The 27,135-nt window shown below is 50.1% G+C and overlaps 3 protein-coding genes across 3 annotated transcripts; 1 reads left to right on the top strand and 2 right to left on the bottom strand.

Annotated features, from left to right (window-relative positions):
• Nucleotides 1–206: 206 nt before the first annotated feature.
• LOC131579933 (nucleoporin NUP35-like) lies at nucleotides 207–7,847 on the top strand. Its single transcript, XM_058840520.1, has 9 exons — nucleotides 207–214; nucleotides 964–1,022; nucleotides 1,184–1,311; nucleotides 2,964–3,024; nucleotides 3,998–4,139; nucleotides 4,430–4,499; nucleotides 4,590–4,718; nucleotides 6,524–6,691; nucleotides 7,044–7,847. The coding sequence occupies exons 1-9, from the start codon at nucleotides 207–209 to the stop codon at nucleotides 7,119–7,121; spliced, it is 843 nt and encodes a 280-aa protein (XP_058696503.1). The 3' UTR covers nucleotides 7,122–7,847.
• Nucleotides 7,848–12,350: 4,503 nt separating this feature from the next.
• On the bottom strand, nucleotides 12,351–15,647 carry LOC131579932 (maestro heat-like repeat-containing protein family member 7). The gene is made up of 11 exons (XM_058840519.1): nucleotides 15,535–15,647; nucleotides 15,223–15,287; nucleotides 14,979–15,128; nucleotides 14,652–14,800; nucleotides 14,243–14,390; nucleotides 13,860–14,047; nucleotides 13,633–13,770; nucleotides 13,264–13,378; nucleotides 12,954–13,091; nucleotides 12,526–12,702; nucleotides 12,351–12,455 (listed from the first exon to the last, which is right to left on the bottom strand). Exons 1-11 carry the CDS (start codon nucleotides 15,638–15,640, stop codon nucleotides 12,351–12,353), a joined length of 1,479 nt encoding a protein of 492 aa, XP_058696502.1. The 5' UTR covers nucleotides 15,641–15,647.
• Nucleotides 15,648–18,195: 2,548 nt separating this feature from the next.
• Nucleotides 18,196–26,925, bottom strand: LSS (lanosterol synthase). Its single transcript, XM_058840297.1, has 22 exons — nucleotides 26,803–26,925; nucleotides 26,467–26,638; nucleotides 26,234–26,372; nucleotides 26,047–26,155; nucleotides 25,529–25,650; nucleotides 25,126–25,222; nucleotides 24,294–24,429; nucleotides 23,971–24,079; nucleotides 23,543–23,661; nucleotides 23,042–23,139; nucleotides 22,905–22,932; nucleotides 22,255–22,311; nucleotides 21,998–22,069; nucleotides 21,254–21,304; nucleotides 20,962–21,111; nucleotides 20,514–20,610; nucleotides 20,247–20,352; nucleotides 19,953–20,018; nucleotides 19,462–19,542; nucleotides 18,999–19,169; nucleotides 18,609–18,687; nucleotides 18,196–18,526 (listed from the first exon to the last, which is right to left on the bottom strand). Exons 1-22 carry the CDS (start codon nucleotides 26,817–26,819, stop codon nucleotides 18,335–18,337), a joined length of 2,268 nt encoding a protein of 755 aa, XP_058696280.1. The 5' UTR covers nucleotides 26,820–26,925; the 3' UTR covers nucleotides 18,196–18,334.
• Nucleotides 26,926–27,135: the final 210 nt, after the last annotated feature.

The following is a 27,135-nucleotide window of genomic DNA, read 5'->3' as shown; positions in this document are numbered from 1 at the left end:
ACACACCGCCACGGCCCCATGCAGACACCGGGATCCAAGACAAGTCCAGGGCCATGGCATCCCCAGAGGTCCAGGTTTAAGCAGACAGGGCTCCCTGCTCCTCCTGCCCTGCCTCAGCTGAGGGTCTGGCTCTGGCTGGCAGCTGCCCAGCCAGAGGGCTGCTGGGGTGCAGCCGGCAGAATCGGCCCAGCGTCCAGATCGGGAAGATGTTGCGGTACGCGGTGTAACTGATGGCACATGACTTATTGAACACCCCAGCAATGTTCTCCTGGGAGAGAAACAGAGAGCAGAATGCTATGAGTGACGGGACTGCTGCATGTTCAGGAACCTCAGAAAGACTATTATTCCATGTAACAGTAGCAGTTCTCATATGTGTTAAATAGTTCAGAGTGAAGTCTTGAAGCTCAGAATTTAGGATTGAAGAGAACCTTGGAAAAACTTGATTTCCAAACATTTTGCAAATGAAAACTTGATGCAAGCTACTTTTTTTTTTTTCCCCCTGGGGTAAATCCACACAAAGTGTTAAGATACATCAAGTTCTTTCAAGAAGTTTAATTCTCAGTTATACTGGAAGTTCCAAAGTTTACAAAATGGGAGGGCAGCTGGTTTAACTTCATCCTGTCTGTATGCAAGCTAGTCCCTGCTTTCAAGAGCTTATGTTCTTGCTTAATATGAAATTAGATGGGAAGGAAAGGAATTTGGCAGTGGGAATGTGAAAGTAATGTGCAATGTCTCTGCAGTTTGGTATGGTTCTTTAACATGTAGGATATCTCAATTTTTGAAAATCATGCTTTTGCATCTGTACTATAGGCAAGTTAGTCTCTGAAGCAATTGAAATAGATTTCTAGCCTGGCTTAAAATTGAAAGATACAGCAATGCTCAGAACTTCAGAGAAGGAACATGTAAACAGTGAATATAATGGGTTAATAAGAGGTCTGAAAGTTCTAAATGGTACTTTTTTAGGATGCTGTTTGAGACACATATGATGCTCCTACCTACAGCATTCAAACCTGAACAGCTTGGTAGGACAGATGGCTTTGCAAAGCTCCAGTGAAACAAACAGTCTCAACAGCAATCAACATGAGAGCATGGCTGAATTTACTATTGAAGTTTCCAGAACAAGTAGCAGCAAAGCAAAATTACAAGTTTTCTCATGCTCTTCTTTTGTTCCTTTGAATTGCAGGAGGGTCTCCCCCACAACCAGTAGTCCCTTCGCATAAAGATAAAGGTGGTGCTCCACCAGTTAGGAGCATATACGATGAGTTATCTAGTCCTGGGCTTGGATCAACACCTCTGTCCTCAAGAAGACCAGTAAGTGTCTTGGATACTGGCATGTTCTTAGCAGAAGATGTGAGGCAGCTCACTGCCACAGTGAATTCTCAAACTTATTGTATAAACTGCTGTAGCAAAATGACTGGTGACCCTTCTGATCATGCTATTGCTTAGTCTGGGTTGTTCAGCCTACCTGTTCCTGTATAGACTAAACAAGAGCTGTGGTCATGAAGCAAATTCCTGTTATTGCCAATTTTCAATACAGTAGGTAATGAAAAATGCAAGTCATGCCTCAGTTATGCTTTCTTGTACGAATTCAGCTTTGTTTGTCAGCTTTTCACTTTTTTGTAAATTTATTGGGCTGCTGATTGACAGAAGGGCCCTTTCACAGCTTGAAAGGAAGTTGTAGCAAGGTGGAGACTGGTCTCTTCTCCCAGGTAACAAGTAATAGGACAAGAGAAAATGGCCTCAGATTGAACCAGAAGAAATTTAGATTGGATATCAGGAAAAATTTCTTCACTGAAAGGGTGGTCAGGCATTGGAACAGGCCACGCAGGGAAGTGTTAGACTCTCCATCCTCGAAAGTGTTCAAAGATGAGTGGAAGTGAACTTGGGGACATGGTTTAGTGGTCAAGATGGCAATGTTAGGTTAATGGTTGGACTCAATCTTAGAGATCTTATCCAACATTAATAATTTTGTGTTTCTGTGATTATCTTCTAGAAGGCAATACAGGCACTTACAGAAACAGAAGGAATTTTTTTCTGAGAAAAATATCTGATCAAAGTTTGGGTAGATGGGGTTAATTTTGAAAGAGGAACACTAAATTTCTACTGGGTAAATTTTGTAATAAGCTCTACTGCTTAACTGACTAATCAGGCATTCCTAAGTCCTTTTTCACTGAACCCTTTTGCTGCTAGGAGAACATTTTTCACTGAATGAGCAGTCTTTCTATTGAGTGTTGCCTTCTGAAAAGTTTATTCTGAAGCAGAGGTTCTCTGGGAAGGACAGAATCCTATAGTGTCTTAAAGGACTGGATATTAAATTTCAAAAAGTGTTTGAACATATGTTGCTAGGTCTACAGGTACTCCAGGCTGTTTGATCATTATTTAAGAAATGCCACTATTCAGGCTAAAAATAGACTAAAATTGTTTCTGGTGTTGAAATCCTGTGTTAAAAAGAAAACATCTACTACCATTTAAAACTCAAAGTATACTTTTTTCTATGCACTAAATAGTTGAGCAAGAAAGTAAGTCCAGTAATAGTCTCTGTACCAATGAAGGTTATGTTTCCATGATTTCTGAACCCCTTAGGCAGTGACAATGCTGATAAACTTAGGATACAAATATCCTTCTTATCAGGATGCACCCGAATGTGTGAATTATTACAGTGTAGCAATAGTGACATGACTATTTTGAGAAAGTAAACTAAAGGGTTTCTGAGTATTGATACTTAAAGCTACTTTGTTTCACAAAGCAAATGTCATATATATTGTCAAATAACTTTTCATTAATACCCCTTGGCAATGTTATATTAAATATACATGCAAAAATCTGTCCTTACTCTTAATTAGGAATAACTTAAGGCAGACAGTTAATATTACCTGAATGTTTAAATCACTTGAAAATTGTCTCTCTTGATGTGAGCAGTCTACCTATAAGAATGATTTGTTTCTTTCTGTATATTAATGCAGGCCAGCTTTAGTTTAACACAGAGCCCATCAGTTGGAATTCTGCCATCAACACCGGGAGCAGGTAGATGTCCTGTCAAAGTTTCTACTCTCTTTCCTTACTGCTATCTTTAATACAGAAAAATCATCACTGTTAAAGCTACATCCATTCCTTGCTAATTTATGAAGAGGTTGTGTGTTTCTTAGCTTTACAAAGGTGTATGGGTATTAGTAGGAAATAATTATTCATTCTGAAACTGACAGAGTTTCAAGCAGTTTTCCTTGTTCCAAATGTGGTGTTGAGCTGAGCACAGAGGTGGTTGTAATTGAATGAAGAAGCTGAGATTGATGGATTGCCTTCCATCTTCACAAGGTTTGATATCTTGTGTAAGAAGCTGGTGCTAAAATTTATTGTTGGCCTGTTCCTATTTGGCAAAATTAAACAATAAAACCTCTTGCTGATTGAGGAGATGGGAAATCCAGAAAGTCTTTGCTGTGGGCTGTAGCTGGGCTCTCTCAGTCTCTCATCTGTCCCTGTGGTGCTGGAAAGTGCCCAGGCCCCGGTGGGCCACAGGCGTGAGCTCCCCGTGTTTGTCTGGGTTTTCAGTCCAGAGCAGGTTTGAACAGATCTGAGGAAAAAGGCAAAAAGCAGTCCAGGGAACTTCCCTGCCTCAGGCAGCTAAAAACCAGCTAAAAGCAAAGGAGAGCTCTGTGCCGCTGTCTGTCCATGCTGCAGACAGCACAGTCCAGGAGCAGCATGTGGGGGAGTGAGTGCCACTTCTGAACACAAACTGCGGCTTCTTCTTCCCCACTTTGCTCTCAGAGCCAGTCCTGAAAGTGCAGAACTTAATATGTGACATAAACAGGCAATTGGGGATACCCAAATGATACCATTGTCACCCCAGGACAATGACTGACTTACTTTCTCTGTGTGTGAGTAAATCCCCATCAAACTCTTCCATATACAAGCGAAATGCTTGACATTGAATTTATTCTTCTATTATAAACCTCTGTCTTGCAAAAGAAATTTGTTAAACAATGCTATTTCAATTTAACAGCTTCAAGCACGTTCAGTCCTGCAAGTATTGGGCAGCCTAAGAAGACCACACTATCTCCTGCTCAGCTAGATCCTTTTTATACCCAAGGTGATTCCCTTACTTCAGAAGATCAACTTGATGACACATGGGTAACTGTATTTGGGTAAGTTGATTTCCAAAGTATCAGAAAAACATGGGTGAAGTCCTTACAGAATATGAGAAAAATACTTGAGCATTGATGTTGTCTGACATTGGTATGTGCTGCTATGCTTAAAGCAAGCAAACACCTACATTTCAGTGAGACGACTGAACTTGAGCTACACATTATTTTTTCTAGATAGAAAAACACCATTCTGCTCTTGGGGTGTGTGGTAAAGTGTCTGGAAAGTCTCATTTCTCAAGTCACTGCAGCTACTCAAAATTTTTTGAGTATTTTTTTTTTCTGTCTTTCAGATTTCCTCAAGCATCAGCTTCCTATATTCTACTACAGTTTGCTCAGTATGGAAACATATTAAAGCATGTGGTATGTTTTAGTTTGACACATCAGAAAACATTGTGAATTAAGCATTTTTGAAAAAACTTCATTTCACAATTTTCACTTAATCTCATTCAGATGTCCAACACAGGAAACTGGATGCATATTCGATATCAGTCTAAGCTTCAAGCCCGGAAAGCCTTAAGCAAAGACGGAAGAATTTTTGGTGAATCTATCATGATTGGTGTCAAGCCCTGTATAGATAAAGTAAGTTAATAGTTGCTTTTAGTTAAATATAAGGCACTTTGCTTTTTGTCTTTCTTTTTATTTTTCCTGATCTCTTTAAATTTTTTTCTTTAGTAATTGCAAATTGTAGGTAGTTCATCTATATAGATATAGTCTGTTACACATTTATATAAGCCTTTTCTTAAGTATTTGTCAACGTCTCCTGCTGAGAAGGATCACTATGGGCAATCTCTGTGCTCCTTGGAAGTTACAATGCACATTATATTGCTGTACAAGACAAGGAAGTGAAACCATAATATGAGACAATTGAGATAAGTTTCCTGACTGGAATTTGTGGCATTTAGGGCCTGCAGTAGATACCTAATGGCAGATTAAGATTGTTGCTGTGCCTAATTGTACCTCTCTATTTGTTATGTGACTATGTGCTTCTGGCTCTTGGATTTATCTTAATTCTTTGAAAATTTGTTAGCAAGAAAATGCCAATCCTGTTCTCCCAGCTTCCCCTAGGAAAACATGTCACTCTCTTGTAAGAAGCAGTTAGGGGTAGACAAGGCTGTCTTGTAGTTTTAATATTAACATGAGCTATTATTGTCTAGGTATTGGCAATACCTTGACCTGTAATTCTTGCAGTGCTTTGCACTGGGTACTGTACATTAGCTTAAGCAAATAACAGTCATTCTTCTATAGTACACAGATTATTTTTTTTGTCTCCTTTAAGGATACACAATACTAAAGAGTAATGTAAGCTTTCCAAGCTGTTCTGAGAAGGCAGCCCTAGAAATTAAACTTGAATTTCTGAAGTTTTAGCAGTCTGAAACATTTCTTACACTCAATAAAATTCAGAAGCAAGTACTTCTGTGGCCTTTTTCTCTGTGGGCTTCTGCTGGTGGTCCGTCCAAGCCTTTTTAATATTTTGCTGTCCAGTTTTTATCAATGAATGGTCGGTAAGCTGAAGCTCTAGAAGTAATGATCTAAGACTTATAATTGCCAGACATCTGATTTTCATTGCTTTTGAATTCTCATTATGTCTTTGTGGATAGTATTCACTTTCATATACCAATAAATAAACCCATAGTCATTAATTTGTGTTTTTGGAGGCAAAAGATTTCAGGAGACTAATACATTGAAGGATTGGTTTTGGTCAGACTTTCCTGGAATTGAAAACTAGATGTGATGGATTTGGTATCAGTGCTTAGGCTTCTGATTTAAAAGTATTAGTTCCATGGGCTCCCCTTGTGCTAAGCAGAGAGTCAGCTGCCATCCATAGTGCACACCAGTCCTAGTGTTTATTTTGGAAAGTGCTCTTCTACCAAATGTGCTGCTGAAGTTTTGCTGTCTTTAGCCTGGCTGAATCCTATGCTCCACTGAGTCTAAATCCACCAAATCACATCTCCCCAGGCTGGTTGTTATTTACCATCTTGTTTTCTCTGATTTGTTGATGGTTCCCATCAAGTCACTTGCTACCTCTTCCATTCAACATGCATTCCTTTCTAAACACAGGCTTACAAAATGGAGCCTTGAAGTTTACTGCAAGTCATACAGTGTATTTCCTCTACATTGTTTCAAACTTGGTTGACATTTAGTACAGACCGTGAACAGATTTCAACCCTCCACTACTTTGCAATGGCATAATTCAACATGATTGCAGTGAGGAAAACGCTCGCTGGTCATGTGTACCTGTATGTTCTGTACTGGTACACCTTTTATCTTTTGGGATCCATGTATGTTTTATAAAAAAAAATGTTAATAGTGGATAATTTTAGACAATAAAGGTTGGAATACTGCTTTTCAGTATTTGTTTACATTATATTAACTCTCTATTTAAGAGTGTGATGGAAAACTTTGAAAGGAGCTCTACATCCCCGATGTCTTCGATTTTCACTCCACCTACAAAATCTGCTGGCACACCAATACAACCTGCAAATAATACTGCAAGGATTTCTACAATGAGACCTCTTGCAACAGCATATAAGGCTTCCACTAGTGACTATCAGGTATTTTGAGGGAAACAGAAACATGTTTTAGTGTTGTCTCCCCTTAGCTCTTTGAGGCTGTACAGACATTAACGTCAATGTGACCTTACCTTTACTGTCAGTTCTTTAACAATGTGGTTCAAGTACAAGCTCAGTCTGTTCAGTCTCTAAAATAATAATAAAAAGTACTAAGTTAATGACTTTTCACTTTTCCAGGAAATAAGGGCTTGTTTTGAAAATATTTCAAACATATTTTGTTAAAATATAGTAGCGCTTAGGAAAAAATTAAGTAAATGGTTGGTGTAAAAACTATTAACTGCATGTTAACTGATTCTCTGTATTTTCTCTTTCTGTTTTTCTCCCTGCCTTCTAGGTGGTTTCTGACAGACAAACTCCTAGGAAAGATGAAAGTATTGTATCTAAAGCAATGGAATATGTTTTTGGCTGGTAATACACAAGAGGGAGTAACACACTAAGCTGGTCAGGCTTTGAACTATACTACTGGCACTTGTAGTTAGTTGTATAACTACTGGTGGCAGTATTTTATCTTACAGAGCACCTGTTATGCCTTCAGTTTATTCAGAAGACATGTAGCTTGCACTTTAAATGATGGCAGTGTACACATGGTTTTACAAACTGAGGAAGTGTAAATAAAAGTGCTTTTTCCCCATTTGTGCTCTGATGGCATGATTGTGAAAAAATGTCAGCACTGACTTTTCCTCTGTAATTGCTTTCTGTGAATTACTTCACAGTAAGCTGGAAATGCTTAAATTGGCAGCTAAATTTACTGATGCCTTTAATTTTTTTCCCCCTCTGGAAAGGTGATTGGTGACTTGCAGGAGGAACACTATGCAGAGCTATCTACCAGGGACAGGGCTTGTTATTAGTATGTGTGAATTATTTAAAATTGGGATTTGTTGCTGTTTTACAATTACCTCTGGCATACTATTCTAAATGTCATAGCAACCTTTTAACTCTTTATTTCATTAATAAAAATTAAATTTCTTTCCTTAGATTTTTTTTTAAACAAGTATGAGTTCTGTTAGGAAAAACTATTAGCAGTACTCTTAACTGATAAATATGTTGTTGCCTAAGTTTATTGAAGTGTTATTGACAGAGCAGGTGCTGCTGATTTTACCAAAGTAGGATTCAAACCATTTACCAACCGGGATTCAACCTATAAGGATATTTTATACCATTGTGCACTTAACAGGTAATGAACTGTAGCATTCTCAGCCATAAGATTTTTATTTGAAATAGCTGAAGTGAAAAATGCAGTGTGTCAATGAATGTAGTAGCTTCTTTCATTTCAAGAGGTGTTTAAGAAAATTTTTGTTTCAAACTTTTAAAATTGGCTGAATGGCGATTTATTTTTCAAAGTTTTGTTTTCTAAATCAAACTTTTCTCCTTTGAAGTTATGGAGATGAGACTCTCAAGTAATTATAGGCTCCTTCATCTGGAAAGAGAAATTTTTTCTATTACAGTTGGGAAACTACAGGCCACTATTCCTTTTTGTGATTTTGTGTCTGTGTTAGTGTGGGTCAACATCAGCCTTTAAGTCTCAGTCAGTAGCATGTTGGCCAGGTAACTTTCCAGTTATACACATTTCTATGCCTTTCTTCATGCTGCTTCTTCATTGGATGAAATGAGATTGAAAAATTAGACCAGAAGTATGCCTAATGTCCTTCAAGTGCTAATGACACGGCCCTGAGTAAACCCCCCCCCAGTGAGAAGTCATGTTTCTACCTCAGATTCAGTGATTTTTGAGATGCCTTTTTCTAACTTGCTGGCATATGCTTTCATTGTATTGGTTATTACTTTGGTTGCAGCTTATAAAGGGCAGCAGACACAGTTCTGTGTGCTCAGCTCCATGGATCCTCATGAACTTTCAGGCTCCCAGAGTCCAGTTACAAAACTAGAAAAGTTTAGCAGATGGTCCCACAGAGAAGATTCTAGCCTAGAAGCTGCACAGCCAACAAGACGATTCATCTTGGGATGGATGGAGAGGACCTCAAGGGAGTCCAGAGGTGGTAAGAAAGGGCCAGGAAGTGGTCCAAGAACTGGAACATTACACTGATAGTCTGGGAGAACTGGGAATGTTCAGCTTGGAGAAGGCTCCAGGGAGCCCTTAGAGCCCTTCCAGTGTCTAAAGGGGCTCCAGGAGAGCTGGAAAGGAACCTTGGGCAAAAGCCTGGAGTGACAGGGGGAATGGCTTCCCACTGCCAGAGGGTGGGTTTAGATGGGATATTGGGAAACTCCTGGTCCCATTGGAAACTCCTGTTTCTACTTCTGTGAGCTACAAAATTTAACCAGCTGATATTTTCACATTGGATCAAAATCCAGAGGAGGGAAGGTAAAGATGGATTACTCCAGTTCTTCCAATTCTAAGGGAAGGTGTCCCTGCCCGTAGACAGGCAACTGGAATACAGGATCTTTAAAATACCTTCCAACAAAAACTGCTCTGGGATTCTGTGATTCCTAGAGCTAAGAGCAAAACTGCAATTGCACTCAAGTTCTCAGCTGCTGAGATGATGAGCAAACATCACAGCATCCAAAGTTTTAGGACTCCATCTTAGCCTTATATAGTCATCACACCAACTTATCAGTCCCAAATTCAGCATCTTTATTTTTATTGCAGACTCTGGAATTGGTGCAAATTCCTTGTCCCAACATTAGATGGCCCAAAGGCAGCAAGCAGAACAGGCACTGACAGAGGAGCTCCTTCTTGCTGGAGAAAACCACATATTTAAACTGAAAAAGGATAGATTTGGGTTAGATGCTCTTGTAAGCACCTTCCAGGACTCTCCACTGTGCATGGGACACTTTTCATGCCTGCTCTGAACAGCCTTTGGACAATAGAGCATGACCTGGCTCTGGCTCTGGGGTCAGCAAACACAGGTAGAGGAAGAAACAGCAGCTGTTGAGCAGTCATGCCCAAGAGAGACTGGCATGGTCTCTTCCCACTGGTCTCACTTTGGTTTCTGAGTGTGTATGAGGCAGGAACTGTGATTCCTCAGTTGTGGGGACCAGAACCGCACCCAGGATCCCAGCACTGCCTCACAGTGCTCAGTTCAGTGGGTGGTCATGTGTCTGAGGCTCAGCCCCTGTGCTGCTGCCTCTTTTGTTTCCTTTTGAGTACACCCAAAGCTCACTGTAAATCAGGGTGGTCTCTGCCCTCTTCCTTTCCCTTGTGAAAAACTAGATTTACTTCCTGGTAAAAGTTGAAAGTTTTAATAAGAGATAATAGGAGACAAGGATAAAGCAAAGATTAACAGCCGGGTGTTCTGCCAAGAGCACACCTACTATTTTGGGGACACTCTTTCTATACTGTTTCTGTTGCATCAGCCTATTACATAGCCATAAGCAATTATACATATTTAAACTTTTCTTCAAATTAATTTACATATTCTAAGAACTATTTTACATGACTCTTCCTCGGGACAGCCTTTTTTTAGAGCATGTGAATTTTTTGGCTGTGGTTTTAGTCCATTCTTATTATCACCTCCAGTTTGGGTTTTGGTCCATACTTTCTTCAGATGGAAGAAGGTAGCAGGGGTCTTCATCATATGTCCATTGGATGTTATCCTAAGTGAGCAGGCAGTTCAAGCATAACTATTAGCCCTTCTACTACTATGCCTAAGTTTTGTTAATAGAAATAAAGACTATAGCAAAGTTACTTTAGCTAGATATATATATATAACATCCATTCTAACATTTTGTGGAAAGCCAGTATTATAATGTGTATTTATAACACCCTGTTTAGGGAAGGAGCACTCTTGTGCTTTCAAGGAAGCTATTCTTGAATAACTTCCAGTATTCCAAGTTCCTTTGCCCTCAGTGGATGCTTGCCATGGAATCCCTCTCAGCTGCATTCAGAAAATACCGAAGTTGGCTCTTCTAAAATCCAAATCTGGACTTTCAGGGCAGGGACCTTTCCCGCCTGATCTGCCCTTTTTCCTCTCTGCACAAAACACAGCGCAGAAAAGAGCAGCAGGACGGGGCCTGTGTGCACCAGAGCTCAGGTTTGGCTTCACTTTAGCTCCACAATGATACAAATAAGGTAAAGAAGCTGAAATGTTGATTGATGAAAATGTTTATTAATAGCAAGCAAAGCCAAGGGATGAGCTGGGAGGAGAAGAAGGGAACGGGCAGGGTCTGAGGGCTGGAGGGAGGGATCAGTAAAGAGGGAAGGAGAAGCCAGGAGCTACCCAAGCTTCCAGGCAAGCTCAGGAGTGCCCAGCATCAGCTGTGCCTGGAGCTCCGGGTTGTCTCCTCTTGCTTGGGATCTGGTGCTGTCCTGGTTGTCTTGATGCAGAAGATGAATTCAGGGATGCAGCTCTCTCATACAACGTGACTTGAACTGTCAGATTTGTCTTGGAGGGGCTCTCATCTTGGCTAAGGGCTTGAAGGGCTGAAACAGAGAACAGACCCATGGTCAGAGTGAGGAAACCCCCTGAAAGGACCCTGAAAGTCCACCCAGCTCTTGCCACGGCCTAGAGGAAGCAGGAGACAACAAGGATCGGCTGGAAGGTGCTGGCCACGAATATCCCACAGACCCCTGAAACATTTCTGTGCTCTGCCCACACCACCCCTCGTCCACACAGGGAGCAGAGCCCTCTGCAGCCGGGGCAGGAGTTGCAGCCTCCCCCCCAGCTCCCACTGAAACCTTGCTGGCCTCACTCACCCTCCCAGATGATCTCCAGCTCTTCCTGCTGCCCCCTCATGAGCAAGCTGGCAATCCCTGGGAACACAGAGCCTGTCATGGCCCCTGGCCTGGATCCTCCTTGCGATGGGGAAGGGAGGGACCCAGACCCAGGGCATGTAGCTCACCAATGGACCTGATGGCTGCCTCTCGCACGGGCTCCTCTGGGCTCTCCAGGTATGGCAGAGCCTGCCGCAGGTGCTTGCCCGCTTGGCTCCTGTCCTCTGCCAGCTGGAGAGAGCGGCAGGGCATGGAGGGAAGTGTTAGCACGGGCTCTGCTCCTTGGCCAGACACTCCCTGTGCCCAGCACTACCTCCCCTGCCCACACAGCCCTGAGGCCCGGCCAGCAGCCACTGGCACCAGGCTTTGGAGGGGGCAGGGTGCCTGGGGAGCCATGGTACCACCCCACACCAGAAGCCAACTGGGTTGGGTGCTCCATCAGCATCTGGCCTGGGTCCACTGGAGCCTGGAGAAGAGCTCATGTGGCCCAGGGAAAGGAGCAGCATGTGGGGTGCAAAGCTGGTGCCCCTAGGTGTAGCCCCACACACTGGGCACCACAGGCAGGAGACTTCTCCAGGCTGGAACTGGGGCTTCCAGGCTGTCCTTACCACACGCTCGCCAAAGTTCCATGGGTCCTCTGTCTTTAGCAGGTGCTCGAGATCCTTCCTATTCAGGAAGCTTAGTGCTGAAAGCAGTGTTTCCCGAGCAGACTGCAGAGCAGCAGAGACCCAGAGATGGCACCACAGCCCAAGGAATAGGACCCATGTCCTTGTGCCAAGGCCAGGAGGAGGCTGGAGCCCATGAGGTGCCAGGGTGTGGGGAGACAGTTGAGCCCCCTCCCATGGGGACAGCAGCGCCCAGGAGTCCTCACCTCTGCCACACGCCTGTTCTCACTATGGCAATAGAAGAAGAGCGGCAGCAGGCTGTCGCTCACCAACACCTTCAAGGGCTTTTTTCCCTTTTCCTCTACCAATTCCATCACTTCTTGGTAGAGTTGAATGGAGAGCAGCTGTATGTGGCTGTTGTCCTGTTGGAAAGGAAAAAACTCAGCACTGGATTCTCCAGACTCCCCTGTGCACAGGCCTGAAAATGCACAGGGCACCACACTTTCGGGCAGCACCCAGAGCCCGTGGCTGGGGGCACAGAGCCTTACACTGTCAAAGAGGGGCCGGAGAGCCTCAGCCAGTTTCAGGGCCGTGGGGCTGGATACTAGAATATCTTTTTTCAGGAGCATGTTCTTGAACACAGTGAGGGTCAACCTGATGTCCTCTCCATCTGCATTCTTCAATAGCTGCACCAAGCTTGCAGACAGGCTGCACATTTTTTTGGCCTGTGTGGAATACGTGTTTGTGGTATGAATCCATGAACAGCTGCACTGCCAACACCGCTCCAGTGCTGCAGCCCCACCCTGCTGCCATGGAGCCCAGAGGCCAAAGGCCTCTCCCGAAGCACTCGGGCAGCTAAACAGCGACACAGGAGAGCTGGGAGCAGCTGCCACAGCTCCCAAAGCCCAGCCAAGCCCAAGAGGCTGCTTTCCCCAGCCCCACACTGCCAGCACAGCTTCAGCCACTGCCTCCTCACCACCAAGGGATCTTGGCTGAGCACCACGAGGCCTCTGAGTGCCAGGTGACACTCCTCCTTGGACTCGCTCTTCAGGTGCTTTGTCATGATCTCCAGGAGGTTTTCACCCCATTCATTCAAGTCCAGGCACTCCAGGACCTGAAAAGCAAAGAGCAGTGCCAAGGGTGTCCAGTTGCAGGAGCTCAGAACTACACAGGGCTGAGCCAAGGCAGCAGCACAGCTTGTGGGCACTGTCCCAGGCAGCCACAGCTAGGAGAGGGCAGAGAGGTGGGAAGCAGCTCAGCAAGGCAGCGCTGGCCATCGGGCTCACCTCCACAAGGAACGCCATAGCAGCAAGTTCCCAGCGTGGTTCCTCCTGGTTGAGCAGCCTGAGCAGGCGGAGTGCAATGCACGAACACAAGGGGATGGAGACACGGCGCATCTCTCTGGCAGGGGGAAAGAGGCACCGTCAACCCTGAGATGGGTGGGAAAACCTCTCCCAGCACTGACAGAGGTCTCGTCTTTTCCCAAGCACCCTGTGGGCACTTTGGCAGGTGGCTGGTACTGGGCACCCTCCTCTCCCTTTTCCAATCTGCTCGTCTGTCTCTTTGTGACAAGGCTCTCTGGCCCATGACCATGGGAACTGTGTAGGGCACCCTGGGCACAAATGACAGGGGCAGTGGGCAGAAGGGGCTCTCACCTGGCCAGCAGACCCACAGCATAGTGGTGGGTGTCAACACAGAGAAGGGTGTCCCAACCACACTTGCGTTCCATTGCAACCAGTAAATGCACACAGCGCAGATGGTGGAACAGCGCCCTTAAAGTCTGCATTGCAAACCTGTGTGCAGAGCAAAGCCCAGGTCATTCTGGGAGCCCAGGCTGCAGCCCTGGGGCCGTGGCAGTGACAGGAGGACTGGGATGGAGCACCTGTTGATGCTCGTGGAAAGGCCGTGTTGCTCCTGACATGTCCTCCAGAAATTATCGACCTCCTCTGGCACCTGCTCTGTACTGATAAAAACTTGGAAGAGCAGAGCCACGACGAGATGGGGGGAATATTCCATAAACGGCTCTGGGCACCAGGGCAGGCGGAGAATCTCCCAAACCACCCTGGTTGCCTGCAAAGGATAAACCACCCAGAGACAGCACTCAGTGCCAAGTGGCAGGGCTGAGTGTGCAAGGGAGAGGCCAGGGGAGACCAGGGAAGACTTGGCCTGGTGTCCCCAAACCTGCCCCAAACCCAGGTGTCAGCCCAGCGCCTGAGGATGGAGAGGCAACCTGGGTGCAAGCAAAGGCCAGTTCCAGAAACTCACAGCCAGGGAAAATACATCCGTATTGTCTCCATCTGAGGTGTACATTCTCTGCTGTGGCCAGCCCTCCAGCACAGAGAGCAGTGATGGCAGCACCTTGTCCAGTGTTGTTCCTGATGATGCTATGGTTTTCCACATGCTTGCAGCACCTCTGTAGGACCAGAGCTGTGTGTCAGGGGGGTCTCAGCCAGAGCACCATGGCCTGGGCAGCCACAGGGATCCAGATGACAGAGCCACAGTGCCCTGAGGGGTAGGGAGGGAGCATGGCAGGAGGCTTAGGGGCTGGGAAATGGAGGGTCCAGTGGCTCCTGGAAATCTGCCTGTCTAGAAGACCCCACTGGATTGGCTGTACAGGGTGATGGGCCCTACAGGCTGGTTAGACCTGAGCCCTCAAGACGGGTGGGTTCTGTACCTATCACATGATGGGGCACAGCGCAGGAGGGTCACTGCCACATCAGTGGGGTGGGCATCAGTCAGCCTCAGGATGTCCATGAACAGCCTGTCGTCTGGAGCCTCACTGGACATGAGCCTCTGATGCATGTTCCAAACAAAACCTGGCACCTGGAGAAGGCACAGGGAGACTTGGAGAGCTGCCAGAGGGAGCAGCTTCCCCAGTTTCCGCTGAGAAGTGCTTCCCACCACACTGGGTTGAACTCAAAGGCTGAGGAGGTCCAGTGGAAATGGCTTGAGGCACCATGCAATTCCTGGGGACACCCAGCCCTGGCCACAGGCTGCTTACTTGATTTGGACTGGAGACAATCCTGTCTCCAAAAGAATCCATGCTGGGAGCAGGAGCTATGCTCTGAGTGGGTGCAGGGTCAGGCTTTGCCTCACGCTTGGTCAACATGGTGATCATGTCTCGACACCAAGCGCCTTTGTTCGTAAACATCTGCAAAAGAAGGAACAATAGGGAAGAGAGGGATGATCCACTGAGTGCTCCAACTGTGCTGCTTGGCTGAGAAGGTGGGGATGGTTCTCAGTACCTGGCCTATAAAGCACCAGCTGCTACGGGCAGAGTTCTCCTCTTTTGTCAGGTCCCTCCCTGCATCTGGCAAAGAGCAAGGAATGTCAGAGCTGAAAGAGCTGCAGAAGAGGCTGGAGAACACAGCCCAGCCCTGCAGTGCCCAGGCAGGAACAGCCTCAGGATGCCCTGAGGATGGAGAATGGCTGCCAGGGGGACCAGCCCCAGCCCCTGTTTTGTCCTATCCGTGGGCACGTCCACTGGGATGGGATGGGATGGATCAGGGCCATGCTGGCTGCAGGCACCAGCCCTGTGGGCCAGCTCTGCCACTCACCCTTCTGCAGCAGCTGGAGCTGCTCCATCTCATTACCTTGCTGTGGTGGGGCACCACCAGCGCATTCTTCCACCTTCTTGGGCAGGTTGGAGCGTTTCTCTGCCATGTCAAAGTCTGGATGTATTCCTCGTTGCAGGGGAGAAAAGCTCCTCGGAAAAGCTCCAGGTCCAGCAAGGGCTGCAGCTGTGCCTTGAAGGAACCTACAAAAGAGAAGCCTTGGGAAGGCTACAGGACACTAAGTCCTGCAGTCTGGCCTCAAGACCTCCTGCCACAGTGACAGGGGACATTTTGGAAAGGCTCCGTGTCGGCAACTCCTACAGACTGGTGTTGAGGGCACCTGCAAAAAAGAAAACTTGAGAAGCCTATGGTCACCAAGTGCCACAGTCTGGCTTCAAGGTCACCTGAAACAGTAACAGTTTGGGAAAGCTCCAGATCGGCAAAGAATGAGTTGGCTGTGTGGGGGCTCCTCACAGCACTGCTCTGTCCCGTCCTGTCTCGCTGCATGCACTGAGCACTGTGGCGTGGCTGTGTCATCGCCAGCACCTATGTCATGACTTGTCACAAAGGGTCATCCTTCTACACTCTGTCCATTCCCATCCCACGGTGACCATGGTGCACTGTGTCACAAAGAGCCCTAGGACACACCCAAACTGCCCCAGCTTGCGAGGAAGACATTCCCCCAAGTGTTGAACAAAGTTGAAAAATAGGGACATTAGAAACTGCTCAAACAATAAACGAGCAGATGCTCCTCTGCTCTGCCTGCCCAGGGCAGCAGAAGGAGCCCCCATGGGGCTGTAGTGGGAAGGGCACCAGGGCCTTCCACAGGAGCCACCACAGCCTCTTTGGGACACGTCCCATTGCTGGGTGGCTGGCATACACGCAGGGGTGTGACACAGACACGGGATGTGTGGCCCAGGGCACAAATGCTGCTCACACCCCTTTCAGGGGAGTACTGAAATCAACAGGGGGGGCAGAGTCCCTGCCACTCCTCAAGCCTTGCCAATGCTGATGCCCATGTCCTACCACAGAGACCTTTGCCCCAGGGGACTCCTGTGCCAGAGGGCAGCTAAAGACAACATGCATTGATGTCTTCTTTCTGCAGGAGGCTGTTTACTGCATATATTGCATGTATATTCTTACAAAAGAAAGGCCTTATAAAACCATGGCTCAGGCTTGCTGCTTCGGCTGGGTACAGCTCACAGCTGGCCTAACAAGTTCCTATGAGAAAGGAATTGCACCTGTGAAAATAGAGGACCCATAATCATATGAAACATCTTCCCAGGAGACAAGAATGTAAACATCTCTTAGAGAAGAAAGTCATCCACTGTTGACTTGCACAGGACAATTAGATTCTTAGAGAGATACACTGTCAAATTTCCTTCTGTTCTTCTGACTGTTTTTCTTGCTTTATGGAAGAAAACATCAGCCCAGCGTCTGGTGCCCAATGCTCCGGTTGCTGCCTGGCTGCTTGTGGCCAGAAGCTCATGTCCACACACAAATGGGTGCCTGCTGGGCAAGGGGATGGACAGGTGGGAGCAGTGATTTTCCCTGCTGAACCAGGGAGGAACCTAGGGAAGTGCAGAAGATAAGGAGAACTCTGGGATGAGACAACCTGTTCTGTGTTTCATGCCCTAAAGCAGATATTCTTCCCTATTGCTTCCCTGCACAGGGGTGATTCCTTATTCTGGTATTACTAAGTCTAAAGCTTTTTGTCAAGTCATGCTCACGTCATGTTAAACCTGACAGGCTGAGTTGAGACAGCCTGAGTTGAATCTTCTTCAATAAATAAATTTCTCTAGCTTGCTTACCCACATCAGTGTAAGCAGCAGGATGAGGGAAGTGATCGTCCCCGTTTACTGAGCTGCTTCTTTGATTATATTTTTCTGGGGCTAAATGCATTAGAGGAGGCACAGGCTCCCAGCATGGTTTGGTAGATACAGTGCTCATACTTCTGGGGACAGGCAACCCAAGGCATGTGACATGAGGCTGCTGGGCCAGCTCCCCTCTGCCTGGGACACACACTAGCAGACAGAAAGGAGAACACAGTGAAGTTCCTCTTGCATCACGCTTAGCAATTTATTATCCCATCTGATATCCAGCTCTGACAATGACCTGTGAATGCCCCACAGCACCATGGCCTGTGCTGGGGCAAGGCTGGAGCCCTGGGGCCATGGTGCCAACCACCTCACAGCTTTCTGCTTCAGCTGCCCCTTTTCCAAGGGCTGCTAGTGACTTCACCTGCAGAAGCTAGGTGCCACCAGCTGGGGGAGGACAGGTGTCCTTCCCCTCCCAGCATGGGCTCCAGAGCAGAGCAAGCAATTCAAAGGCCATCACTGGCACCCACAGTACAGAGCTCAGCTCAGCAGGGATTGTGCAGTGCCTCCCCCCACCCCCGATGGTGGGCACAGGGGAGACCCCAAATCCCACACTATTGGTATAGACAGACAGCCTGTGACAATAAAGACAGCCTTGCAACCGAGGAGAGTCTGTCCAGATGTCAAATACAACACAGTTTGGCAGCTTCGTCAGATCTTCAAAATGGTCTGAAAAGGCACTTCACTCCCCATCTGGAGATGGAGAATATACCTGGAAAAAAACTTAGAAAGGGAATGTTTAGAAGAGGTTCCACAGCACGCAGAGGCTCTGCAGCACCAGTGCAGCACCCATTCCTGGCAGGGGCAGCAGTCCACATGCTAAGGTCAGCACTGAGATATCCCATGCAGCACACACCGCCACGGCCCCATGCAGACACCGGGATCCAAGACAAGTCCAGGGCCATGGCATCCCCAGAGGTCCAGGTTTAAGCAGACAGGGCTCCCTGCTCCTCCTGCCCTGCCTCAGCTGAGGGTCTGGCTCTGGCTGGCAGCTGCCCAGCCAGAGGGCTGCTGGGGTGCAGCCGGCAGAATCGGCCCAGCGTCCAGATCGGGAAGATGTTGCGGTACGCGGTGTAACTGATGGCACATGACTTATTGAACACCCCAGCAATGTTCTCCTGGGAGAGAAACAGAGAGCAGAATGCTATGAGTGACGGGACTGCTGCATGTTCAGGAACCTCAGAAAGACTAAAGATGTACCTGAGGCCAGTCCCCATTGGGCAGCTGCTTATCCATCAACACTTTAATGCCTCTTTCCAGCACACTGATGTCAGGGTACCTACAAAGCACAAGGGAAATGTAAGCATCTTTGTCCAAACCATCTGCAAACCCTTATCCATGTGCCTGGGGAACTCAACCACCTCTAGGCTGCCCCAAGCTTGCCCCAGGCATGCTGAGTGCTTTGGGAAGGGCTCCCCACAACCCCAAGACACTAGATATGAATATGGCACCATTTTCCCAGGCTGGAGGCCTGCAGCCATGACCAAAAGCTTTGCTTTTCACTGGGTCACACTAGCCAGGCCCTAGGCCACCCAACCCAGCTTGCATCTCTTTTCCCTGAGCACTGGGGCCAGGTGAGGCTCCTCTTACCTGACAGCCATGAGTCCAAGCAGGGCCCAACAGGTGTTGTGGATCTGCGACTCGGCACTCTGCACGTACTTGCGCTGCTCGCAGGACTCAAAATCCTCTCCCCACCCGCCATCTGCCATCTGCTTGGAGACGAGGAACTGGCAGGCCTGGGCCACCTCTCGGCACACAGTCCTGCAGAGATCAGGGGGGGCAGAATCAAGACAGGACTGTGGACACAGAGTGTTTGGATGCCCACAGTTCTCAGCTGCAAAGAGAAGCAGTGTCTGTGGCCAGCACTGCCCCGAGAGGTTGAGGGTCAGGCAGCAAGAGCCCTGGCCATATTGCAGGCACAGGGTTTGGGAGGAACAGTCCCTGAAGCACAAGAGTCCATGTGCAGCCAGGGCATCCAGCCAGCCCCACCATGGAGTCCTACCCTGGCCCAGGAGGTAGGTAGGGGCAGGGCACCCAGACATCCCCTTCTCACCCGTTGTGGTATGTGTGCTGCATGCTGGCAAACGCCTCCAGACCAAACCAGGTGCCATAGGTGAAACAAACCCCCCAGCTCCTAGGAAGAAGGGGAGAGCAGCACTGTCAGGGGTGCAAGGCCCCAGGGAGAAGCAGGCTGTAACACAGCTGTGATCACAGCAGAGCAGAGCCAGGCACAGAGCTGCAGCCTGCCTTCCCCTATGGCCCAACCGTACCCACTCCCACCAGCACCTGCTCCCAGTTAACTCAAATGTCAGCAGAACTGGGACCACAGGAGCTGGAGCCACCCCAAACTTCTCTGGGTCTTGTGCAATGCACAAGGTACCTGTTCTACCTGGGCTGGAGAGGAGTAACTGAGAGCAAAGCACAACAGCTGGAGGAGGATCAGCCCCTACTTCCCCTCCCACAGACCCTCCTGCCAGCCAGGGACGCTTGCCATGATGATCCCTCTCACACTGGGGCCAGCTGAGTGCTGGGATCTCTGCTTACCCTTCCCAGGACCCATCAGCTCGTTGCTTCTTGCGACAGAAATCCAGGCCCTTCTGCAGAGTCTCCCTGGACAGGAAAGAAGCCATCCACTTCAGAAGCAGCTCAAATTCAGTGTCTGCTTCACTGGGGGCTCCATCAGCCCCTGTGGGGCTTTGATAGGTCCCATTATTGGAAGGCACAAGAGCCAAGAGCATGCAGACAGGCAGATACGTATTTCAGGAGGTCATGACAGGCAGCTCAGGACAGTAAGCCTGTCTTCTCCCCTGCCCAGCTCTCATCTCAGTGCCTCCTCACCTGATCTCCTGGGCTCGGTGCTCAGGGAACTGGCTCTGGAAGTGTCTTAGTGCCTGCATGACAGCTGATGTACATTCCACGTATGTGTAGTCAATCATGATGTCACCTGCCAGCAGGCAGTGAGTATCAGTGCCACAGCCCACTGCTGGCCTGTCCCTCAGAGCCAGGGCACACATCCCCTGTCAGGCACCCGCTGGGCATGCTCAGCCCAGGCCACTTTGTCCCTTCACAGTGGGCAGGACAGCCAAGCCCCACAGCTCCCCTTACCAAACACCTCCGAGGGGTTCAGCAGCTCCAGTAAGTGGCCTCCTCGTTTGGTTTCATAAGTGGCAAAGCCTCCATCCGAGTTCCTCATGCTCAGCAACTGCCCAGACAAGGAGAGAGTGGGGTGGGACAACCTCATGGGGAGTACTAGTCCAGTCTGGCCCCAAGCCAGCTCTGAGGACAAAGTCAGACCTACAGGTCTATGGGGCTGGCAGAAAACCCAGGTCCCAAACCACCATGACAGGCAGGCAGGCCCAATCTGGGCCATCACATGACATCAGGTAAAATAGGCAACTCTGAACCACAACAGAGTGTTACCACACCATGCCTCTTACTAGCTCAGATCTAACCAGATCTAATACCAGACCTAATACTAGATTTAGCAGTTCCTTGGGCCTTGGCTTCTCTTACAGTCCTTCAAGTCCCTTGGCCTAATTTTTGCGGCTCTTACCACATTCACAGCATCAAAGAGGCGCTCAGCAGGCACAGGCTTGGCTATGAAGGGACACTTCTCCTGCAGCAGCATAACTGCCTTCAGCCCCTCCGCTGTGCAATCTGCCACAATCCAGCCACAGTCCCGCGTGCTGAAGGGGAAGCCACCCTGGGAAAGGATCAGGTAGGCTTAAGGAACAGGATCACTTTCCCTCAGCCACTCTATTCTTGGAAGAGGGCAGGTGCTGCCCATTTCCTATTCCCTCTGCCCAAATCCCTGCCCCACTCATGCCCCTGCCCAGCCATCATACCTTGTTCATATGGCGATAATATTTCTGGTAGTCGGGTGGGTTCTCTGGGATCTGCAGGAGACAAGAAACAAGTGAGGGCAGCCTGAAGGTGCCTGGCTGCAGGACCATGGGCTGAAACCACTGCAGGTACAGAACCATGTGGAAGTGGACAGTACCCGCCTTCCACTGAGGGAAGCAGATAGGAAAGTGGTCAGCTGTGGAGCAGGGAGTAGAGAGATCACCTTTTGGCCTGCTTTCAGCAAGTGCTGCTGAAGTCCCCTTTGGGAGCTTGCCTGCCAGGGAACCATCTGCTTTCAATGCTCCTGTTGGCAGCACCATGAACAAGACCCATGACCGCATATGCACCAAGCTGCTGGTGACATTGACCCTCACCTTGAGCCACTGCTGGCCTGGCCAGCAGAAGCTGAACTCATACAGTCACTATTGAATGATACTGGGTTTCCCAGAAGGGTGCCTCAAATGTCTTGGTACCAGATAAGATGAAGGGCAAATAACCCTAAGCTTTCAGTTTTCCAGCCTCTCTAAGCTCAGGCAGACAACCAAAGCACTCCTGGGCCTTGCCAAGGTTCTCTCCAAGTGTCAAAGAAAACCGGGAGTAGAACACAGGAGGCTGGGCCTGGGACTTTGCTAGTCAGCCCTTCAGAAGCTCTTTACAGAAGGCAACAGATGCATCCAACAGGGTTCTGAGCAACAGTCAAGCCTGCACAGCCAGTATGTGAGACACCACTGACCAGCTCTGCTCACCTGGGAGAACTGGAGGAACCCATGGGCATTCTGGAGGCAGGAGGTGAATTCAGGCATCTCCTGGGCTTCTGCCTAGACACAGAGATGCACAGTGAGCAGTCAGCAAGGAGCTGCAGCCAGACATTGCCAGCTCAGTCACAGAATGCCAGGCCAGAACAGAGCTCCAAGGGGGTGCACAGCAGGAGCTCTGGTCTTTGGGGACTCATGAGCAGAGACCATTTTCCCAAGGCAGCATGTAGCACTGAAGGGTGCATTACCTCCAAGAAGGCTTGGATGGCAAAAGCAGTATCCCAGAGCTGGGATCCGTTTGTGCCCTGGAAGAGAGAAAACAGGTAGTGAGAGGCAGGTGCCAGCAGCAGCCTGACCCAGCTGTGGGGACTAAGGGACAGCACATTCCTCCTGCATTACCCCCAGTGTCACCCTGCATCACGGCTGACATGCTGGCACAGAGAGGACAGATCCAGCAGGTCAAGGGATAGCAAAGGAACATGAAATAGGGAATTAATAGGAATGAAATAAGACAGCTGCTTCAGTCTGCTCTGTGCACAGCCAAGGCAGGAGAGGTGGCTAGCATTAAGGAACAGCTGGACAAAATGGCTCAGAGAGGCAGAGCTCAGCCCACACACAGGATAAGGGGCCTGGTTTTCTCCTGCCCTTCTCCCAAGACTCAAGAGGATGGAGGGAATGGAGGCCTCTCAGCTCCCAGCCACAGGAAGGCAAACTAACAGGACACACAGTACTCCCTCCTAGCACAGCTGGGGGAAGTGGCATTGAGAAGGCCACCAGGCACCAGAAGTGAGACACCAGGAGCTCAGGCCTGGGATGAACACACTATCCCATTACTCCACAGGCTGCCCCAGCACACCAGGGTCCCTTCAGTCACAGGTGAGCTCCTACAGCACTTCACCTGCATCTTCATGCCGTCGAGGCCCAGCCTGTGGGAGGAGAGAGCACAGAGCTGCAGCACAGGCACAGTGGGAGCACCAGGAGGCAAGTCAGGAGCCATGGGTGTGCTGTGCCAGATGGGACACACTCAGCCCTTACCAGAGATAGTCAGGTATCCTGGACACATGCTCCTGGAAAGCTGGGGAGTCCTTCCCTTCCACGAACCAGCGAACCAGCATGTTGATTGTCTTAGAGATCTGCCAAGAGGAGCATTGTCACTGCTCTGGATAGAGCTTCTTCCAGCCCCAGAGACATACATCCCCCCACTCAACACAAAGCCATCCAGAGGTTCTCTCAGCCTTCATCCCAATGGCTCCACCTTTAGCATCACCCAGCATAGCTGAGTCAGGTGCCATGAGATTACTCCAGAGCCTCCTCTCAGATCATCTCCCTGGACCTCAAGGACAGATACTCCTCACCAGGGCCACAGCTGTCCTCATGGCCTCTGCATCTCCTGTGCCCTGTCAGCCTTAAGCTCTTGAGCATCAGGAGCAGCGGGAGTTGAGAGAGCTCTGGTGATTATTACATGCCACAATTGCACAAGCTGGTCCTTAAAGAACAAAGGGTGAGATATGAAAGGATTAACAGCAAGTGTCCTACTGGCCCGATGCTGATGCACTTGGTGAATCTATCATCAGCCTTGATGTGGTCGTACAGCTCTGTGACGGCTCGCTGCCGCAGGTGAGTGCTGTGGTGAGCTTCATACATGTTCATGATGGCTACAGGAGAAGAAAGGGACATGCAGTGAAAAAAAACCCACCCTGTGCAGCCAGATTCACTTGCTGTGGCCACCTGAACTCACACAACAACAGATTAAGCATCAGGACAATGTGAAGCTCTGCCCCAGAGTGGCCTGAGGACATGGGCACAAGGCCCTCCTGCTCTCAGGGAGGGAGAACCCCACGGATCACATAATTCCTGTCTCCATCCCAGCTGCAGGGCATACACCAGCAGCTGGTAGTAGACCCTAAAGAGCTCTGAGGGTAGAAGGGAGCTTCAGTATTCCTCACAGCAGCTCCTGCACTCACCATAGGCAGTATCCAGCAGCCAGCTGTGTGGGGTGTACACATCACAGGCAGCCACGTTGTTCCTCTGTGCTGGCCAGTCTATGCTGGCGTAGTCTTGCACATAGAGCTCCTGGCACAGGACAGCAAAGGGCAGCCTGGTCAGCCAGGAGCAAGCACCCAGGGCAGTCACTGCTGGGAGCTGGCTCTGCTGTCTGACAGAGACTGTGCAGCTGATGAGAGCTGCCACTTGACAAGCCAGAGGCTGGCTCACAAGGGCATGGCCAGCACAGCAGGTGCTCATGGAGCCATGTATCCCTGTCCAGCAGGATCAGCTCCTTCCTTACCTGCCGCAAGCTCCGTATCAGCTCGTCCTCTTCTGCTGACAAACGCTTAGCATAGCAGTAGCTCATGGGAAGGTAAACCTGGCGGCAGTGACACCAGAGCCGCGACGGATGGGCTGGAAACCATGTGGGAAGCAGCCTGATTGCAACAGAGAAAGAGCTGCTGTGAGGAACAAGGAAGGCAAGGGCCAGCAGAGAGATGTGCAGAATGCCCAGAGCAGGGCAGGCCTTTCCCTGCCCCCTACACTAGGGGATATACACACAGCCTGGCCCTGCTCAGACTCCCCCTCCAACAGGGATACTCCCTCCTGAGACCACTCCAGGCCCAGCTGACACAGGGCAGGGAGGACCTCAAGCTCAAAGAGGAAGGAGAGAAGCCGGTTCAGTCACATGGGATGTTGAAGGCCACAGTTAATGGCATTTGCTGACAAAGCACCAGCAGCCCTTGGTACTGTGCAGCCCCTGATTTCCTCCAGGGATAGTGTCAGACACTTTCCCCCTCTGACATCCAGCAGCCCTGTGAGGATTCAGAGAGGGTACATGTGGCTGTCCCTTCCTGCTAGGGTCCAGTTCTGCTGCTGGAAATACTGGTGGCAGGCAGGGACCACATTAATATATTAGGGACCCTGTGGGAAATGCTATCAGAGCTGCGCTCTGGCATCTCCCATGGATGCAGTGTTCAGTGCTATCCACCTACTGGCTGGCCTGCTGCTGGCTCCCAGATGACGAGCAGCCTGAGCACCCCCAGCTCCTGGCAGTGCCTGGGACAGTTCTGGGTCGAGGCCAGTGGCAGGACTGAGACTGCCTCCTCTCTCCACAGTGAGGGGGCACATACCACATCTCTGGGAGAAGCGTGTTCATTCCCTCCCAGCTGTAAACGTTCAAGACAGCCAGCCAAAACTTGCCCCAGGAAGGGATTCCCACAGCACCTCCTGCACAAAACAGTATCAGCTTTCAGGGTTAACACAGCCATGCCAGCTCCCAACTTTCTTCCCCATCACAGGGCCCGCTTCTCCCCATGTTTGGGAGCACTCTACTCAGGCTGGGATATATGTCCCAAAACAGGGCAAGCAGGCAATGGTAGAAAAATGCAACACAGCTTCCCATCATTAATTGAAAATGCAGTTGCCTTGAAAGGCAAGTAAGAACAACAGTTCTTCCACTAGTTGGCAGCCCCCAGTGCTCCCTGCAGCCCTCAGGTCTGACCAGACCTCTCTCACCAGGGTACCATGGCTGACCTTTGCTGTGCAGGTTGACACGGGCCCGCACAATGTCAGGATCATCTGGTCCAAGCCCCAGGATCCTCAAGGCTATGTAGTTGAGGGCTGTGCCAAACACTGTTGATTTGTCTTCCACATGTCTGCCAGGAGCACATACAGAAACATCACACCCATTAGTCAGCTATTGCCATTAGCCAGACACAAGCCACTGTAAAAAGCTGCTTTTGTTAGGGTGAAGTGGGATACCAAGGGTGACCTTGGAAAAGAAGGAACTAATACAGTGAAAAACGTTGCTCTGCACTACCCTGTCACACATGATGCTTTGGGATATAGTGTCCCTGAGGTGTGGCCAGACCCGATGCTACGGCCACCTCTGTGACAAACAATGTACTTGTAGTTCTGTACAAGCAAGACCAACCACTCACACCGATCACAGGTGCTGAGTCCCCCTCCCCGAGCCTGGGCAGAGCTGACAGCAGCTCCAAGTCCTGGACCTTGGAGCTGCCGTCACTCAAAGAAGTATCTTTGCTACTCACAAGCCCCAGCCTCCGTCCGGGAGCTGCACAGAGCGCAGGTAGCGTACCATCTCCTTCCGGAACCCCTCGGGCAGCTGGATTTTGGCAGTGTGGCAGGTGATGAGGAGACCTAGAAGGACCAGAGAGGCCGGCACTGCAGAGAGCCGAACCACAGGGCACTCACCCCCGGGCAGGTGCCCAGACCTACCTGGCAGCAGGAACAGCGGCCCGCCGTAGTCGCCCGCCCAGTGCCCGTCCTCAGCTTGCAGCGCCGCGTAGAACCGCATCCCGTTGCGAGCCGCCTCCCGGGCCGAGCCGGCCGCCGGCAGCGTCTGCAGCGTCGCGCCCTGCGGGGAGACAGGGGCACCTCAGCGGTGCGCCCTGGGCACGGCCCCGCCGCCCCGGGCACGGCCCCGCCGCCCCGGCCCGGGCCCCCCGCACCGTGTCCAGCCCGAGGCTGTGCTGCTCCAGCGCTGTCTGCGCTCGCCGCTCCTCGACATCGCCATCGCCCAGGTAGCGCCAGAGCTGCCGCCCGCCCTCGCAGCGCAGCCGCCAGGCCGGCAGCTCCGTGGCCGCCGCCGAGCGCCAAGGGCCGCCACGCCGCCGAACCTCCCTGCCGGACACGGGCACCGTGAGCCGCGGCCGCCGCAACCCCGCCGGGACCCCGCCGTTCACCAGCACCGCCGCTCCTGATCCCGCAGCCGGGACCCACCCACTGCCCCCCACCCGATCGGGTGGGATCCACCCACTGCTCCCGCTCCCGCCGCCAGGACCCACATAGCGCCCGCCGCCATCGCCGCTCCCGCTGGCAGCGCCGGGACCACGCCGGCTGGCCCCACATCGCCTCACGGGCGGCAGCCAATGGGGGCGCGGGCCGGGACGAAGCCCCGCCCCCTCCTCCCGGCCCCGCCCCCGGGCTGTCCCCTCCCCTCCCGGCCCAGTCCCGGGCTGTCCCCTCCCCTCCCGGCCCGGTCCCGGGCTGTCCCCGCCCCTCCCGGCCCGGTCCCCCGGCTGTCCCCTCCCGGCCCGGTCCCCGGCTGTCCCCTCCCCTCCCGGCCCGGTCCCCCGGCTGTCCCCTCCCCTCCCGGCCCGGTCCCCCGGCTGTCCCCT

This window comes from Poecile atricapillus, chromosome 5 (assembly GCF_030490865.1).
Source record: "Poecile atricapillus isolate bPoeAtr1 chromosome 5, bPoeAtr1.hap1, whole genome shotgun sequence".
Classification (NCBI taxonomy): domain Eukaryota; kingdom Metazoa; phylum Chordata; class Aves; order Passeriformes; family Paridae; genus Poecile; species Poecile atricapillus.
This window is presented reverse-complemented; position numbering and strand designations above follow the sequence as displayed.

Coding starts and splice junctions, on each gene's coding strand:
- LOC131579933 (XM_058840520.1), top strand. Junction 4,719..6,523: donor TCAAGCCCTGTATAGATAAA/GTAAGTTAATAG, acceptor TCTCTATTTAAG/AGTGTGATGGAAAACTTTGA. Junction 6,692..7,043: donor CTTCCACTAGTGACTATCAG/GTATTTTGAGGG, acceptor CCTGCCTTCTAG/GTGGTTTCTGACAGACAAAC.
- LOC131579932 (XM_058840519.1), bottom strand. CDS start 15,640: ATGGCAGAGAAACGCTCCAACCTGCCCAAGAAGGTGGAAGAATGCGCT. Junction 15,129..15,222: donor GCTGGTGCTTTATAGGCCAG/GTACTGAGAACC, acceptor CTTCTTTTGCAG/ATGTTTACGAACAAAGGCGC. Junction 14,391..14,651: donor TGTGCCCCATCATGTGATAG/GTACAGAACCCA, acceptor CTGGTCCTACAG/AGGTGCTGCAAGCATGTGGA.
- LSS (XM_058840297.1), bottom strand. Junction 24,080..24,293: donor TGATACGGAGCTTGCGGCAG/GTAAGGAAGGAG, acceptor GTCCTGTGCCAG/GAGCTCTATGTGCAAGACTA. Junction 23,140..23,542: donor AGTGCATCAGCATCGGGCCA/GTAGGACACTTG, acceptor TCCTCTTGGCAG/ATCTCTAAGACAATCAACAT.